The 14,480-nt window shown below is 39.6% G+C and overlaps 1 protein-coding gene across 2 annotated transcripts; it reads right to left on the reverse strand.

Moving 5' to 3' along the window:
* Positions 1–416: 416 nt before the first annotated feature.
* On the reverse strand, positions 417–9,525 carry gab3 (GRB2 associated binding protein 3). 2 transcript variants are annotated; one of them, XM_085288456.1, is made up of 10 exons: positions 9,355–9,525; positions 6,377–6,677; positions 4,596–4,752; positions 4,051–4,496; positions 3,823–3,872; positions 2,826–3,078; positions 2,471–2,561; positions 2,174–2,258; positions 1,527–1,637; positions 417–1,338 (listed from the first exon to the last, which is right to left on the reverse strand). In XM_085288456.1, exons 1-10 carry the CDS (start codon positions 9,424–9,426, stop codon positions 1,219–1,221), a joined length of 1,686 nt encoding a protein of 561 aa, XP_085144582.1. In that variant the 5' UTR covers positions 9,427–9,525; the 3' UTR covers positions 417–1,218. The 2 variants fall into 2 exon arrangements, with proteins under 2 accessions (XP_085144582.1, XP_085144583.1); XM_085288457.1 differs by having other exon boundaries at positions 417–1,335; positions 9,355–9,523.
* Positions 9,526–14,480: the final 4,955 nt, after the last annotated feature.

Consider the following 14,480-nt stretch of genomic DNA (forward strand, 5'->3'; position numbering starts at 1 on the left):
TGAAATATACGATAGCAAAGCTGTGATTCGATATTTGCATCTTCAAAATACACATTTGTTTATAATTGTATTTATATTATAATATGTGTCTCTATCTGTAAATCTATATCTAACTTTGCATACAGTTTGGTTATAATGTATTTTTTGAAAGAGCGTGAAAGAGCAGCTGAATTAGAACAGTGGTCTCATTTATCTGCTTGCATGTGGTTAAAACATTCGCTGACTGATGTGTAAAGTGAGGTGATTGGACATATGTTCAGTAAATAAGATGGTTCACCTGTATAACCAAATGTGTTATGGCAATAATGTTTAAAGTTTCAAGTTAGTTTTGGTTCTTTAAGATGTGGGTAATATTCAGGCAGAATCTCAGAATGGATCATTTTCATTCACGTTATATATTGACACAGAGAGAAATCTTAAAAACAACATTTTATCATTAAAAAAATTCTTCAGTAACATCTCTATACATATATTTACAGCATTTTTTTAATACAGTAAAACAATATGATGCCCTTTTGCAAATCAGGTGAAACTTAATGCTACAGAAAAATCACTGAATAGTGCATGATTAGGCAGTATTTACAGTTCAGTTCTATGGAGACTTAACTTAGTTTTAACAGTGCAATTTTGCATATCCTCTATGCAAAAGAAGGTCTTACTGCTTAATTACTATTGTAATTTTATTTCAATACTGTTTCCCAAAGTGCTTATACAATCTTTTTATTCTTCTTTATCTACACACATCCAAGAGTGACCAGATGTCAACAAATTAAAAGTGAGGTATAATTGTTAAGTTAATGCTGAGGGGTAGCATGTGATTTTAATATATGTGGCTTTAAAAATGCAGGTTAAAGGTTTTTTTGGTTTTTTTTTATACATTTGAAGATTTGAAGATAAGATTTTCCTTGTGTCTTATAAATTGATGATAAAGTTTGTTTTTAATTTTTTTTCTGCTCTTACCGTTACATTTTTCATTCCCAGTGACAATTGAGGCTGTTGTTACCTGTCATTGTTAGTCTGTATCTGTTCGATACTCATCTTTGGTTTTCTTGTGAGACTCATGTGTAGGTTGTGAGACATTAGCTTAATATGTGCAGCGTGGGAGGGGGGGTAAAAACTGCTATGGACATAAAATGGTACACCTGGTCACCCCCAATATGTACTCCTTGCTGTTGTTGGCCTTCTTGAAACTGTGTGTTCGTAATTCGTTTCATAGTGTCAGGTCTTCGACTGGCGAACGTCTGTCCACTCCATTTTGGTGTTTTGAAGCGCCTGCGTCTTCTTCTCATCCACCTGCACGTAATCCACTCTGTACTCATCGGACAGGAATGGCTTCTGCTAGACATCGAGAGGGAGAGATAAGCAGACAGTGACGTCACATTTTTAACAGTGATACAATTCTGCTTCACCTGCACAAACATTTAAACTATCAATGCTCCACAGGGTACAGTAGAAGTCTTGCTGTGCAGTTGTTGTCATTTGTCAAATAAAAATAAAGATAAAAATAAAGCCAAATAAAAGCATACCTTCAGCACAGGAGAGGGGGTTGCTGAATTGAAATCCAGTGACAAATAGTCAAGATTTGAACTTCTCGCCCTGGGCTGAACTGGCCCATCAAAGAACTGCTGCCTTGATTCCTGTGAGAAAAAACAAATCATAAAGGCTTCGTAAAAACGTCCCTGTTCTCAGGAAAATGTTTCTGACATATTTACAATCCTAAAGGAACATCAGTCAACAGCAGGTAAGCTTCACTAGTGTCTTATTTTCATTAAATATGTCACTAAACAAAAGCAAAGTGACCTCTGTTCATTTTCAGATTGAGTTTAAGAACACGTCGGAAGCTATATGTGTCTAGAGACACTATGGATGACTAATGTGACTTTTTCAAGGCTTTATTCAGGGAAAATAAAATAAATATGCACATTTTCCAGACCATGAACAATTACAAGTAGCTGAGAAGAATATTTTGGAAATTGGTAGTCACTTTCCACTCCCACATTCTTCAGCTATGTGAGTTCTAAGCATATTTTCCCACTCACAAATGGTTCTATAATAAGACAGTGACAGATTGAGTCATTTTTGTAGTCTTCTTTAAGCATTCTCTAAACCATAGATAGAAAAATAATATTTAAAAAATAATTCTACATATGTTTCCACTGAATAGAAATCCTACCATTGCAGAGGAGCTTGTGACTTCATCTCTTAATTTCTCCCCATTCTCAAGTCGTCTTTCAAGAGGTGAAGGGTTCACTGAAAAGCTGTGAAGAAAGGAACGGAAACAGTTATTTACTTTCAAATTAAAAGGAGAAAATACAGAGAATCCTGAGGTTTAAAAAACATCCATAGCCAAATGTATTCTTAAAAAACAAGGCTCAAACCCTAACTGCAATTTTATTAACCCAATCGTGTGCTTGTTCTTGTTTCTTTAACTCAACACAAAAGTTTGTAGACAAAGACACTTTCTGCTCACCATGAGTCGATCAGCGCTCTGCTCAAAGGGAGATGCGTGGGACATTCTGTGATTGTAGAAAGGCCACTCAGATCAAGAGGTGGGGGTCGAGCTGTGGAGCGAGAAAAGGTCAGCGTTATCAGATTGGCTGCAATTCTCTAACACGGCACAGAAAGGCCATGTCGGAGATCAGTGTTTCTGATACAGGTGCTGTATATCTGTCAGACATGTTCATTGCATAGATCTGTGACTATGAGAGCGCACAAAGCATAATTTTTAATTAAGCTGTACACATTAAAGTTTACAGAAACAAAACATCTAGCCAAAGATGAAACAAACATTTAGTACTTTCCAAACATTCAGGCTGGACTCTCACCTTTCCTTATGCGAGGTTTTAGATGCCGGTGAATCGGAGGTGGTGCAATAGCACTAAGTTGACTCATTAGTGGGCTGAAAGATGCAGACGGTTCAATACTGTAGGTTGTATTGAGGAAGCTTAATGTCCTTGGGCTCATGGGGATGTAACCATCAGACTCCACGGTCGCAAGAGAAGGAGAAGGCGAAGGGGAAGCCATAGGAACATATGACTCATCCTGGTAGTTTTGAAGTTTTGTGCTATTTAAACAAGGCTGCAAAAACATAAAGCATCATATGATCAGGCACGTGCACTACATCAAATATATTATTATATTACAGCTGGAACATTTGTTAATTCCAGACTTGTTACATACTTGGGGCATTTTTCAAACTATTTTCATTACATGTATTTATTAATAGAGAAATGATACTACAGGGGGGAGTTGCCATTAGTTGAATCCTACAGAGGGATTGTCATTTTAGCAAATGTAATCACTGTATTGTTAGAAGAGAAACATGTCATAAATATGAAGCTAACTTAGCTTAGCCAGGTTGGTTTGTTTAGTAACAACTTGTAGTGAGACTACTATACTCGTGCAGCCAATCTAATGGTAGCTGATGTCATTGACTTCATATAGGCAGAAGTGGCTAAAAGTAAACTGATTGTAAAAAAACAAACAAACAGATAATAGTGGAAAATTAATTCACAATAATGTGATTTGTAGGTAGCTTTGAATGTGTAATACGGGCCATAACTGTAAGTTGCTGCTGACATACGATGACCGAGATAATTTTTTTCTTAGTAAGCCTGATAACAAATCAGACGCTACATGATTGTGCTAATTTTGACTTGAAAGAAAGACTATGTCACACTCATGCTAACCTGAGTTAACTTAAAGCTCGCTGAGGCTTCCTGTTTATCATATGGACATGAAATAGGTGTAAATTTTCTTATCTAACACTTTCTTGAAAAACAAAAAGTGTGCATAAAAATAAAAGTGTGTCACTGTTCTTACCAAATTAATACTTTGTCTCCTTATCTGCATAAATTTGCTCTCGGCATTTCCTAAAAAACAAACAAATAAACCAAAGAATTATGTCTTTTAACTTCTTTAAAAAACTCTTTTAAAATCAGCTGATATGAGTATGAATCAAAAAGCATCCTGATCATATTTCCACCAGGTTTATGTTTCACTGAGCAAGGATCATCTTCATCAGCTTCTATACTGTGCATTAGGATTTACCCAATTTGAAATGGTCCAGGCTCGACAAAGAGGTCCTCCGGGGGAAAAATCCAGCATTGCTCGAGAAATGGTGCGCACTCATTGCCCTCGTCCTTTGAAGGCCTTCGTCGCTTGCGTACTCTGACAGGTGATTAGGCTTGGGTGGCAGTGGAGGGGGTGTTAGTTTATCACCCGTCGCCTCAAACATCGCGGGAGAATGTGGTTTGTCGAACTGGAAGACACTTGTGGCGCAGTGATGTAGTGGAGAGGAAGACGATGAAGGCAAAGCTATGGAGGTGCATGGAGCGCTGAATGGAGGGTTGCTTAGCCTCCCATGGGGGAAAAGAGATGGACTGGGACTAGTGTGGGAGATTGAGGATAAAGAAGATTCGGTGCAGATGTCCTTGACGGCATCGTCTGATGACTTCTGCTCCAGAGAGATCTCGGAGTTTGAAAAGCTGTTGTGTCTGCAGATAAGGACAAAAAAATGCAAATATCACATTTGTTACACACACCACACAGCTATGATTTCAGCTTGTGGGACATGTTGCACACACTGTACATACCGACTAGTGATCACACTCCCCGTCTCACACTGGGAGAGAAAGAGGTAGTCCGGTGGATAGCTGGAATCTTGTTGGCTTTCTACAGATGCTATATCAGAGCTGTCAGGTGACAGCTGAAGGGAGGTGGGAGTGTGAGGAAAGCTTTCCTCTGAGCTCTCTGTTGACAACAAGAAGAAAGAAACACAGAGAATGTAAGTGAGCAAGTGCAAAGCCAGAAGATGCAATCGTTCCCTGCCTGCACTCACTCTTCATATTCTGCATTTACATATGAAGTGGTATTTATATTGCAAGAAACTTGAAAGCAGATATGTCTTCTGTTTATAAATCCCCTCATTCTTTCAGGCAGGTTGGCCCTTGTTCAGAAATTTGTTTCATTCCATTTCACTCAAGGCCCCCCCTCAAGTCAAGGCCGTTCCCGCAGCACTAATCCAAAAGTCTTTGGATGTTCTCATGAAATATTTGCTATTAGATATTTGTGTCCTACTGTGGGCACAGAGCAACCTTTTAAAAGCCTTTGCAAAACTTATGAGTTGCTGCAAAGAGCTCTCGAGATCTAAGGTCTACTGCTGCCGTCCAGAATTCTCAGTAAAAATCTTTGTGCAACAGTAATTGTGCGCCACAACTCACAACTCCATTTTTTGATTTACAAGCTTGTGGCATATCGGCAAAAGTTGTGCCGTTGCTCTATCTCCTTCATGCAGATGACAGCTTTTTAACAGACGCACGCTGAAGTCTCCTCCACAAAAATGACACTTGAAGCAAAGGCCGAATCAGCAGCGTGATGATGGTAAAGTGTCGATGTGTTAGATTCAAAAAATCTAATTACACCCCGAAGCATGGAGGTGATACAAAAGTGCCATGTGCTCATTTGAATGTAATGTTGAGCTGTTCTTATCCCCTCAGATCCAGAAGCGACGTTAGGCTGCGTGACAGGGAGTATGCAGAACTGCAACACTTATGACCGCTGGAAACACACATGCAGACAACAGCCAGGCTCCTGATAAAACGTGAGGTCAGGCTTTATCTAAACTGTGTACACTGCTTCACCAGAACTTTTATTTGAATTTATTTCCATTGCGCGCGTGTGTGTGTAGACAAACTGTAGTCAAAATATTTACATATTTCAAATGATAAAAGGGGAAAAATACAGCAATGTTTCCTTGTTGTTGTTGCTGCTGCTGCTGAAGTGGAAAAAAGTCCAGGTATGAAATGGTGCTAATCACATGTAGTGACACGATTGTGAAAATGTTTCTGAAGTTCAGACTTGTAAGGTCATACAACCAACCTGTGACAACCACAGTATTGTGGTACCCTTGCTGTGTTCCAAAGTTTCTAATTTTGAAGACTTTCAAGCTCATCCAATGCTTTCAAAGCCACCAATCCAACCTTAATGGTACTTCAGAAGTACAATTCACTTAAAATCTAGATCTAAAATCTGCCTTCCTTGGGTATATTTAAAATGGGTTTGTTTTTTTAAATCTTAAAGGGAACAGGGAAATAAATCTTGTACAAACAGCATGGTTGAGAGTAACCTGATTGTAAACCTGAAGAATTTATTGCAGATTTGCAGTTGTTTTTTTTTACAGTTGTCAGTAAGGTGCAGTCTTACACTTGATGCCTCAGTTAGCATGGGAAACGAAAATCATGAAGCTCCAAACAAACAGTTTGTTCTGACCTCATAAAACTCCCCACTTCCTGAGTGGTGACACCAATTTGTTTTGGACCAGCAGAGGGAGTCTACACGATTACTTCAGTGCAGCAGCGTCTTTCGACATGTTTACCTGCATCCTCCAGGCTCCCAAACTGGCAAATCTGACTAATGCTGCTGATCCAGCTGTTCATCTCCTCCTCGGTTTTGGCCACCAGGTAGAAAACACGAGATGAGGTTTTTACCACGAAGAGGTGCTTTCCGTGAAAGTCCCTCTTTATCCGCAGTTGCCCTTCCAGCATTTCCACCACGCACTCTTTCAGGTCAATGGTGCGGATTGGCTTTTTGGAGTTATTGCTCTGATAGTATTCCAGCACATCTGGATCACCGCTCATGCGACCTCTTCGAAGCACAAACCAACGTTTCCTCCATGCCTGCAGGTGCAAGAAGTAAAGAAGGTTTAATGGCCTTGCTCTTGAATTTAAATTTCACTCAATATTATGACTCACTTTAAATACAGTGCTTCATAATTCAAACTGTAGTATCAGCCTTTCCCGCCAATTTTGCTAATCACGAGAATTTGATCATGGCCCCGCTAACAGCAACGAGCTAACTAAGTTTCTTTGCCTTTGTTATGGTCAGTAAGCGGAACCTCAACTCAAATTTCCCAGAAGTGCAGAGAAGAGGAAGTTCACTGTATTTAGCAGAAAATGTCTAACAGAATGAAAGAGGTATTTATAAAGAGCCTGGTCACTTCTTTGAGCTGAAAACTAACTGAAAACCTAACACTGAAACTGCACTAAAAGGTATTTATAGCTACTCACAATGAGCACCGCCTAAGCCCTCTATTCCAACCGAGTTTCATCCTAGCCATGGAGCTGTTACAGTTCAATAACAATAATTAATAAGAATCACGTTAAGAATAATAAAGGTGTGTGTGATGTTATCGTTTCACTCTTGGTTTTTGTGGCTTCGTTGTTGTGGCTGAGTCTCTTCTGATTCTCTTCAAGGCTTGAAATTGTGTAACATTTCTTTCTGTGTGTAACAAATGCTCTCCTGCAACAAGTCAGTTGGTGATTTATGTGTTCATTCCAGGAAATGGTTAGACACACACAGACTTATTGCCTAAAAAAACACTACTAAGCTTAAGAGGAAACCGTAACTAGACAGATGGCAATTTTGATCCTGTAGATGTTCTGAAAATGACAAGTTTCGCACTCCTAAAAAGGAGTTGGTTTGTGTACCCAGGTTCATCTAATGGAAGCAGATGGTGAGTGTAGAAGCCAATCAATAGATTCTGTATATTCTGATGAAATCAGGTTTCACCCCCTAATTAAACATGGACCTCCTTGCTTTTCTTTATATTACCGTAGGCTAAGGCCTATAGTTTATCTCCAGATTGTAGATACTGTATGTCTGTTTAACCCCTGGAGGATCTTAGAAAAATGCATACACTATCGGTCTTAGAGCCACAAATCGACCCAAGACCCTCCAGGGGTTAATTTGGAAAAAAAAAAAAACATCGCAAGTCCGACACTGATCTGAAACTCACAAACAAGCTTGTTTTCTGTGTTTTTAAAGTTTCAACCACATCAGATGCAGCTTCCTTATCTTCTGTCACGTGAGGTTAGTTCGAAACTCTGGTCACATGGGTAACGGTTGGTCAGCAGTGGTGACAAATGAGTAACTTGTCCTTGTTGAGATTATTTGTCGCGATTATTTTGTGACTCCCACAACAGAAAGCCCCAAACCATAATTAATAATTAGTGGTTCTGGCTCTGGCTGTTCTACCAAAGCCAGAACTCAAAGACTGGAGGAGCTAAATGGAATTCAGCCATTTTTAATTACATTCTTTACACCCCTGTATCTGTTTGTGACAGGTCAAAGTGTATTCAGCCAAGAAGTGGCTTAATATGAAGACAAGTGAGATTTATGGTATTTTTTACTTTGTAGTATATCAATATTTTAAGTTTAATTGGTGTTTAGATGATGTCTCCCCACCTTTTCTTTATTTAAAGGAAAACAAGGTGTGAAATCCTGGAATCAGACACTGTGATAGCAGCAATGTGACAAACATCTGATAGCGGTGCATGTGTATATCTGAGTAAACAAAATACAGACTCCTGCTCCACTTCATCACGCACACTGATGGACTGCAAACTGCATTTCCAGAAAGTGGAAACACAATGTTGACAGAGCTCCTTCCAGCAAAGTGTATCTCTAGCAACACAATCAAACCAACACCTTAGTTAACTACCACAGCCCCTTGCTCCTTCAGTCTTGTCGGCATGTTACTTACAAAGATAAATTTGACCCAGATAATTACTAATTTTCATACAGGCAAGACCAGAGCCTGATATTTTGAATAAGGCAAACAGTGAGTGTACCAGTCTATACAACTGTGGATTTGCATGTCATGCTAAAATAAGTTTCTATTTCCCATCCCAACACTGTCAACACACATACACGCATGTAAACCCCCCCTCCCGCACCGCAAAAAACCCAATACACACACACCCTTTCCTTACACCGCTGTTGACAAATGGCCCTCCACCTCCTCTATTCGTACAGAGGAAGTACATACAGCCATCATCGAGCTGGACTATTTCTGCTTGTCGCTTAAGTGTCTGACTGCCCCTGACATTACTTCCCATGTTTCACAACACACAGACGCACAGAGCGCAGAGCAAGTGGCCAGCCTGACACTATCACATGACCCCCCACAACCACAAAACAGTCAAGGCTGGATGCTGTTTATGTAAGCTATTACATATACTCGCTGCAAGGACTCACGTCCAAATGTGTCTGAAGCACATCTGCAGTGAGTGGGGTATTGTTGCTAAAGCACATGACTGCTATCACTACGCCAACACGCAAAAGTAAAGTGACCTGTACCAGAGATGAGGTAGGTGATATAAAGGAGACCGAGACAAGGCAAACATACAAGTCAGTGTATCTCTTAATCTTCATTCTACATCGCAGCATACACACATAAACACACATACACACACACACACACACACGCATAAACACAAGGCTCAGCACCACAGCCTGGCATTCGTCCTCCTGGCAGAGGACATAGACAAGTGTCCGATGTGTGCTCCTACTCACAAATCTCTTCAGTTTCTTCTCCGGAGGGGATTTAATGAGCCAGCCTTTACAGACCACATCCCCAGCACTCATCTTGGCTGCAGTGTGTCGTCCTCACGGCTGCTCCTGCCGCTGCTGCTGCTGCTGCTGTTGCTGCTGCCGTGAAACTGAGAGTAAAGCATATCCTGTTCTGGTATTCAGCTCAGCCACTCCAAAAAGGAGGAAGTAAAGAAATTGATCACACTGACGCTGAGAGAGAGAGAGAGAGAAAGAGCGCACAGAGAGAGAGAGAGAGAGAGTTATGCATGTACTGGATGTAGCTCTTGGCCTGAGGGGGAGTTAATGAAGAGAAAAACACTGTCAGACAAGATCTGACAGATATGAGGATTTAGACTCACTGACTGGTGACATACAATATGTCGCCTTGTCACATTCTATTATAAGACCTGCAGTACAAACATCAGTGATTTGTTTTTTGTCTGTTGATTTGTCAGTTTCCTCATGTGGCTGAGGTTTCTGAGCTCCACTGAAATACATAGTGGTTTTCAGTGAACCAATGAAAACACTAAACTCCCGCCCTACTTGAGGCTTAACGATATATTAAAAAAAACCTCATTTACATGCGAGCTTCAAGAAAAATCTTGGTGGTGATTACTAGTAGAACGGCTATAACAGCTATTATTTCTCTGTTTGCTTTTCTATCCAGGCCTAGGAAGCTGTTTACATTTAGTTCTGAACAGGTTTTAAATGCAAACCATCTTGGGTCTTAGGTTGCTCATGGTAGGAAAGGTCACGAAAGATAATTCACACACTCGTAAGAGCACTGAAAATTGGGTGTAGCAATGTTTTCAAGCATTTATGAAAGTTGTGCATGTTTGCTATTCAGTTTGCTATAGTTGACAAGACCAATAAAGTTCTAATATTAATAAATAATAACATCTATAAATGTCTAAATAACCTGACACACTCCTTAAAGGTGCTCAGTGGCATGGTGGTAAATTCCAAGTGTCTCAGAGCACATCGAAACAAGATTCTGCTTGCCCATTCCTCTGAACCTAAATGGAATATCAAACTGCATATAGAAAGGGATCTGTTATATAGTCATATCCGTAGTTCTTGTCTTTAATTTTAATGCTGTGATTATTGCTTTAAAAAAAAAACTTTTTATATTCAGGGTGTTGTTGTTGTTGTTGTAAAACATGCAGTTACCGTTTCCTGTTACTTGTGTGGTAATTTCCTTTGGTTCATTACAACATTCCTCTGAATTCAGGCCATCATTTTCCTTACTGCTTCTTCATAATACTTAAAATACATACTTAATATATTGTAAGTGCAAAGTATATTGTCCTTTCTTTTAAAATACTCCATATAGCTCATCACCTTAAATACTTACATCATAATTTGTTTCTTCCTTTCTTAACTGCGTCTCCTTTTTGGTGAGTAATTTTATGTAGGCAAACCTGTATTCAGTAAAATAACATGCTAAATATTAGGAAACTGCAAATTAAGTTGCAGGCTGGCAAGTGCCAGCATATCTTCTAATTTAGTTTTTGTGTATTTGCATATAAATACATAAATGTCATTACACACTAGCTTAGGCTTTAAATTTGTGTGGTAGTGTCACGTACTTCTGCACATAAAAACCGTGAAGAAGAACTGGTAGTGGTGAAAATACTGCTGATAGGCATGGTAGTGTAAAAGTAAGACACATACAGCTGCTGCTGCTGGTGGTAGGAACAGTATATATTCAGAAGGCCTCTATTTTGAATGAAATGCCCTAACTTAAAAGTCATTATCAGTGACTTCATCATATAAACGCCAAACACATCAGATAGAGATGCTTCTGAAGTACAGTTGTGCAACTCACCACGAAATTATCTTTTATCATACTAGGGAAGTTGTTGTTTTTTCTTTCTTTAAACTTCTCTTGCCAGTAAAAAGAACAACCCACCACGACCTCACCCTTTATCTTTCTTTCTCTAAAAGGAAATACATTAATCCTCATTATCCGACTAAAAGTTACTTCTTATCACAAATTTTGAATATAAATTTTCTAAATCACTATTATGCAGATGATGGCTGACAATAGCATTCCTACAAACACAACATACAGAATAACTGTCTTTTCAGCCACCAGAGGGTGACAAAACAATAAAAAAAATACAGACATTGCTTGTTTGTTTGTTTGTTTGTTGTTGTTTTTTTTGTTTTTTTAAAAAAAAAGAAACAACAGAGAATAAAATATTACTTTCTGTCAAAATATTAAAGAAAACAAAAACAAAAACCAGCATCTTACCTGTTAATAAACTACTTAAAATAATACCAATATATAAATATAATATAATATCTGTCTGATCGTTTCCTGATAACATTTACAATAATTGATTACACAGCAGTGGAGAGTAGACTTCATCACAGTAGATGTCTTTCTGAAAGCGCTAAGTTTAAGAATATAATCCACCCACTGTTAGCATCTTCGATGCCCTGTACCAACACAGAGCAGAGCAGCTATCTGAATGCTACTCCAACAGAGGTCGATTATCTTGTTAATAATTTTACCTCCTCACTACGTACGACTCTGGATACTGTAGCTCCATTGAAAACTAAGGTCTCTAATCAGAAGTACCTGACTCCGTGGTATAATTCTCAAACATGTAGCCTAAAGTAGATGACTCGTAAGCTGGAGAGGAAATGGCGTGTCACAAATTTAGAAGATCATCATTTAGCCTGGAGAAATAGTTTTTTGCTTTATAAGAAAGCCCTCCACAAAAGCCAGAACATCTTACTATTCATCACTGATCGAAGAAAATAAGAACAACCCCAGGTTTCTCTTCAGCACTGTAGCCAGGCTGACAAAAAGTCAGAGCTCTACTGAGCCAACTATCCCTTTAACGTTAACTAGTAATGACTTCATGAAATTCTTCACAATTAAAATTTTAATTATTAGAGAAAAATTACCAATAATCATCCCACAGATGTAATATTATCTACAGCTACTCTTAGTACCATTGATGTTAAGTTAGACTCTTTTTCTCCAATTGATCTTTCTGAGTTAACTTCAATAATTACTTCCTCCAAGCCATCAACGTGTCTTTTAGACCCCATTCCTACAAAACTGCTCAAAGAAGTCCTGCCATTAATTAATGCTTCAATCTTAAATATGATCAACCTATCTCTAATAATCGGCTATGTACCACAGGCCTTCAAGCTGGTTGTAGTTAAACCTTTACTTAAAAAGCCATCTCTAGACCCAGCAGTCTTAGCTAATTATAGGCCAATCTCCAACCTTCCTTTCATATCAAAAATCCTTGAAAGAGTAGTTGTCAAACAGCTAACAGATCATCTGCAGAGGAATGGTTTATTTGAAGAGTTTCAGTCAGGTTTCAGAGCTCATCACAGCACAGAAACAGCTTTAGTGAAGGTTACAAATGATCTTCTTATGGCCTCTGACAGTGGACTCATCTCTGTGCTTGTCCTGCTTGACCTTAGTGCAGCGTTCGATACTGTTGACCATAATATCCTATTAGCGCAATTAGAGCACGCTGTAGGTATTTCAGGTACTGCGCTGCAGTGGTTTGTATCATAATTTGTGCACGTAAATGGAGAGTCCTCTTCACACACTAAGGTCAATTATGGTGTTCCACAGGGTTCAGTGCTAGGACCAATTCTGTTTACATTATACATGCTTCCCTTAGGCAGTATCATTTGAAGACATAGTATACATTTTCACTGCTATGCAGATGACACCTAACTCTATCTGTCCATGAAGCCAGATAACACACACCAATTAGTTAAACTGCAGGAATGTCTTAAAGACATAAAGACCTGGGCCCGTATCCCTAAAGAATCTTTGTGCAAAAAGTGGCTCCTAGCGGCCAAATTCTAAGAAAATTCTCAGAGTCATGACGTTTTCTTAGAATTTCCCCTAAAAGTGACATGACAATCCCAGTTAATATAAAAGCTACAGTGGGGCAAAAAAGTATTTAGTCAGCCACCGATTGTGCAAGTTCCCCCACTTAAAATGATGACAGAGGTCAGTAATTTGCACCAAAGGTACACTTCAACTGTGAGAGACAGAATGTGAAAAAAAAATCCATGAATCCACATGGTAGGATTTGTAAAGAATTTATTCGTAAATCAGGGTGGAAAATAAGTATTTGGTCACCTCAAACAAGGAAAATCTCTGGCTCTCACAGACCTGTAACGTCTTCTGTAAGAAGCTTTTCTGTCCCCCACTCGTTACCTGTATGAATGGCACCTGTTTGAACTCATCATCTGTATAAAAGACACCTGTCCACAGCCTCAAATAGTCAGACTCCAAACTCCGCCATGGCCAAGACCAAAGAGCTTTCGAAGGACACCAGGAAAAGTATTGTAGACCTGCACCAGACTGGGAAGAGGGAATCTACAATAGGCAAGCAGCTTGGTGTGAAAAAATCTACTGTGGGAGCAATCATCAGAAAATGGAAGACATACAAGACCACTGATAATCTCCCTCGATCTGGGGCTCCACGCAAGATCTCATCCCGTGGGGTCAAAATGATCATGAGAACGGTGAGCAAAGATCCCAGAACCACACGGGGGGACCTGGTGAATGACCTGCAGAGAGCTGGGACCAAAGTAACAAAGGTCACTATCAGTAACACACTACAACGGCAGGGAATCAAATCCCGCAGTGCCAGACGTGTTCCGCTGCTGAAGCCAGTGCATGTCCAGGCCCGTCTGAAGTTTGCCAGAGAGCACATGGATGATACAGCAGAGGATTGGGAGAATGTCATGTGGTCAGATGAAACCAAAGTAGAACTTTTTGGTATAAACTCAACTTGTCGTGTTTGGAGGAAGAAGAATACTGAGTTGCATCCCAAGAACACCATACCTACTGTGAAGCATGGGGGTGGAAACATCATGCTATGGGGCTGTTTTTCTGCCAAGGGGACAGGACGACTGATCTGTGTTAAGGACAGAATGAATGGGGCCATGTATCGTAAGATTTTGAGCCAAAACCTCCTTCCATCAGTGAGAACTTTGAAGATGAAACGAGGCTGGGTCTTCCAACATGACAATGATCCAAAACACACCGCCCGGGCAACAAAGGAGTGGCTCCGTAAGAAGCATTTGAAAGTACTGGAGTGGCCTAGCCAGTCTCC

Source organism: Mchenga conophoros, linkage group LG10 (genome assembly GCF_057382185.1).
Source record: "Mchenga conophoros isolate Kocher_MC1m ecotype Shallow Benthic linkage group LG10, M_conophoros_male_GT1.1, whole genome shotgun sequence".
NCBI classification, from domain to species: Eukaryota; Metazoa; Chordata; class Actinopteri; order Cichliformes; family Cichlidae; genus Mchenga; species Mchenga conophoros.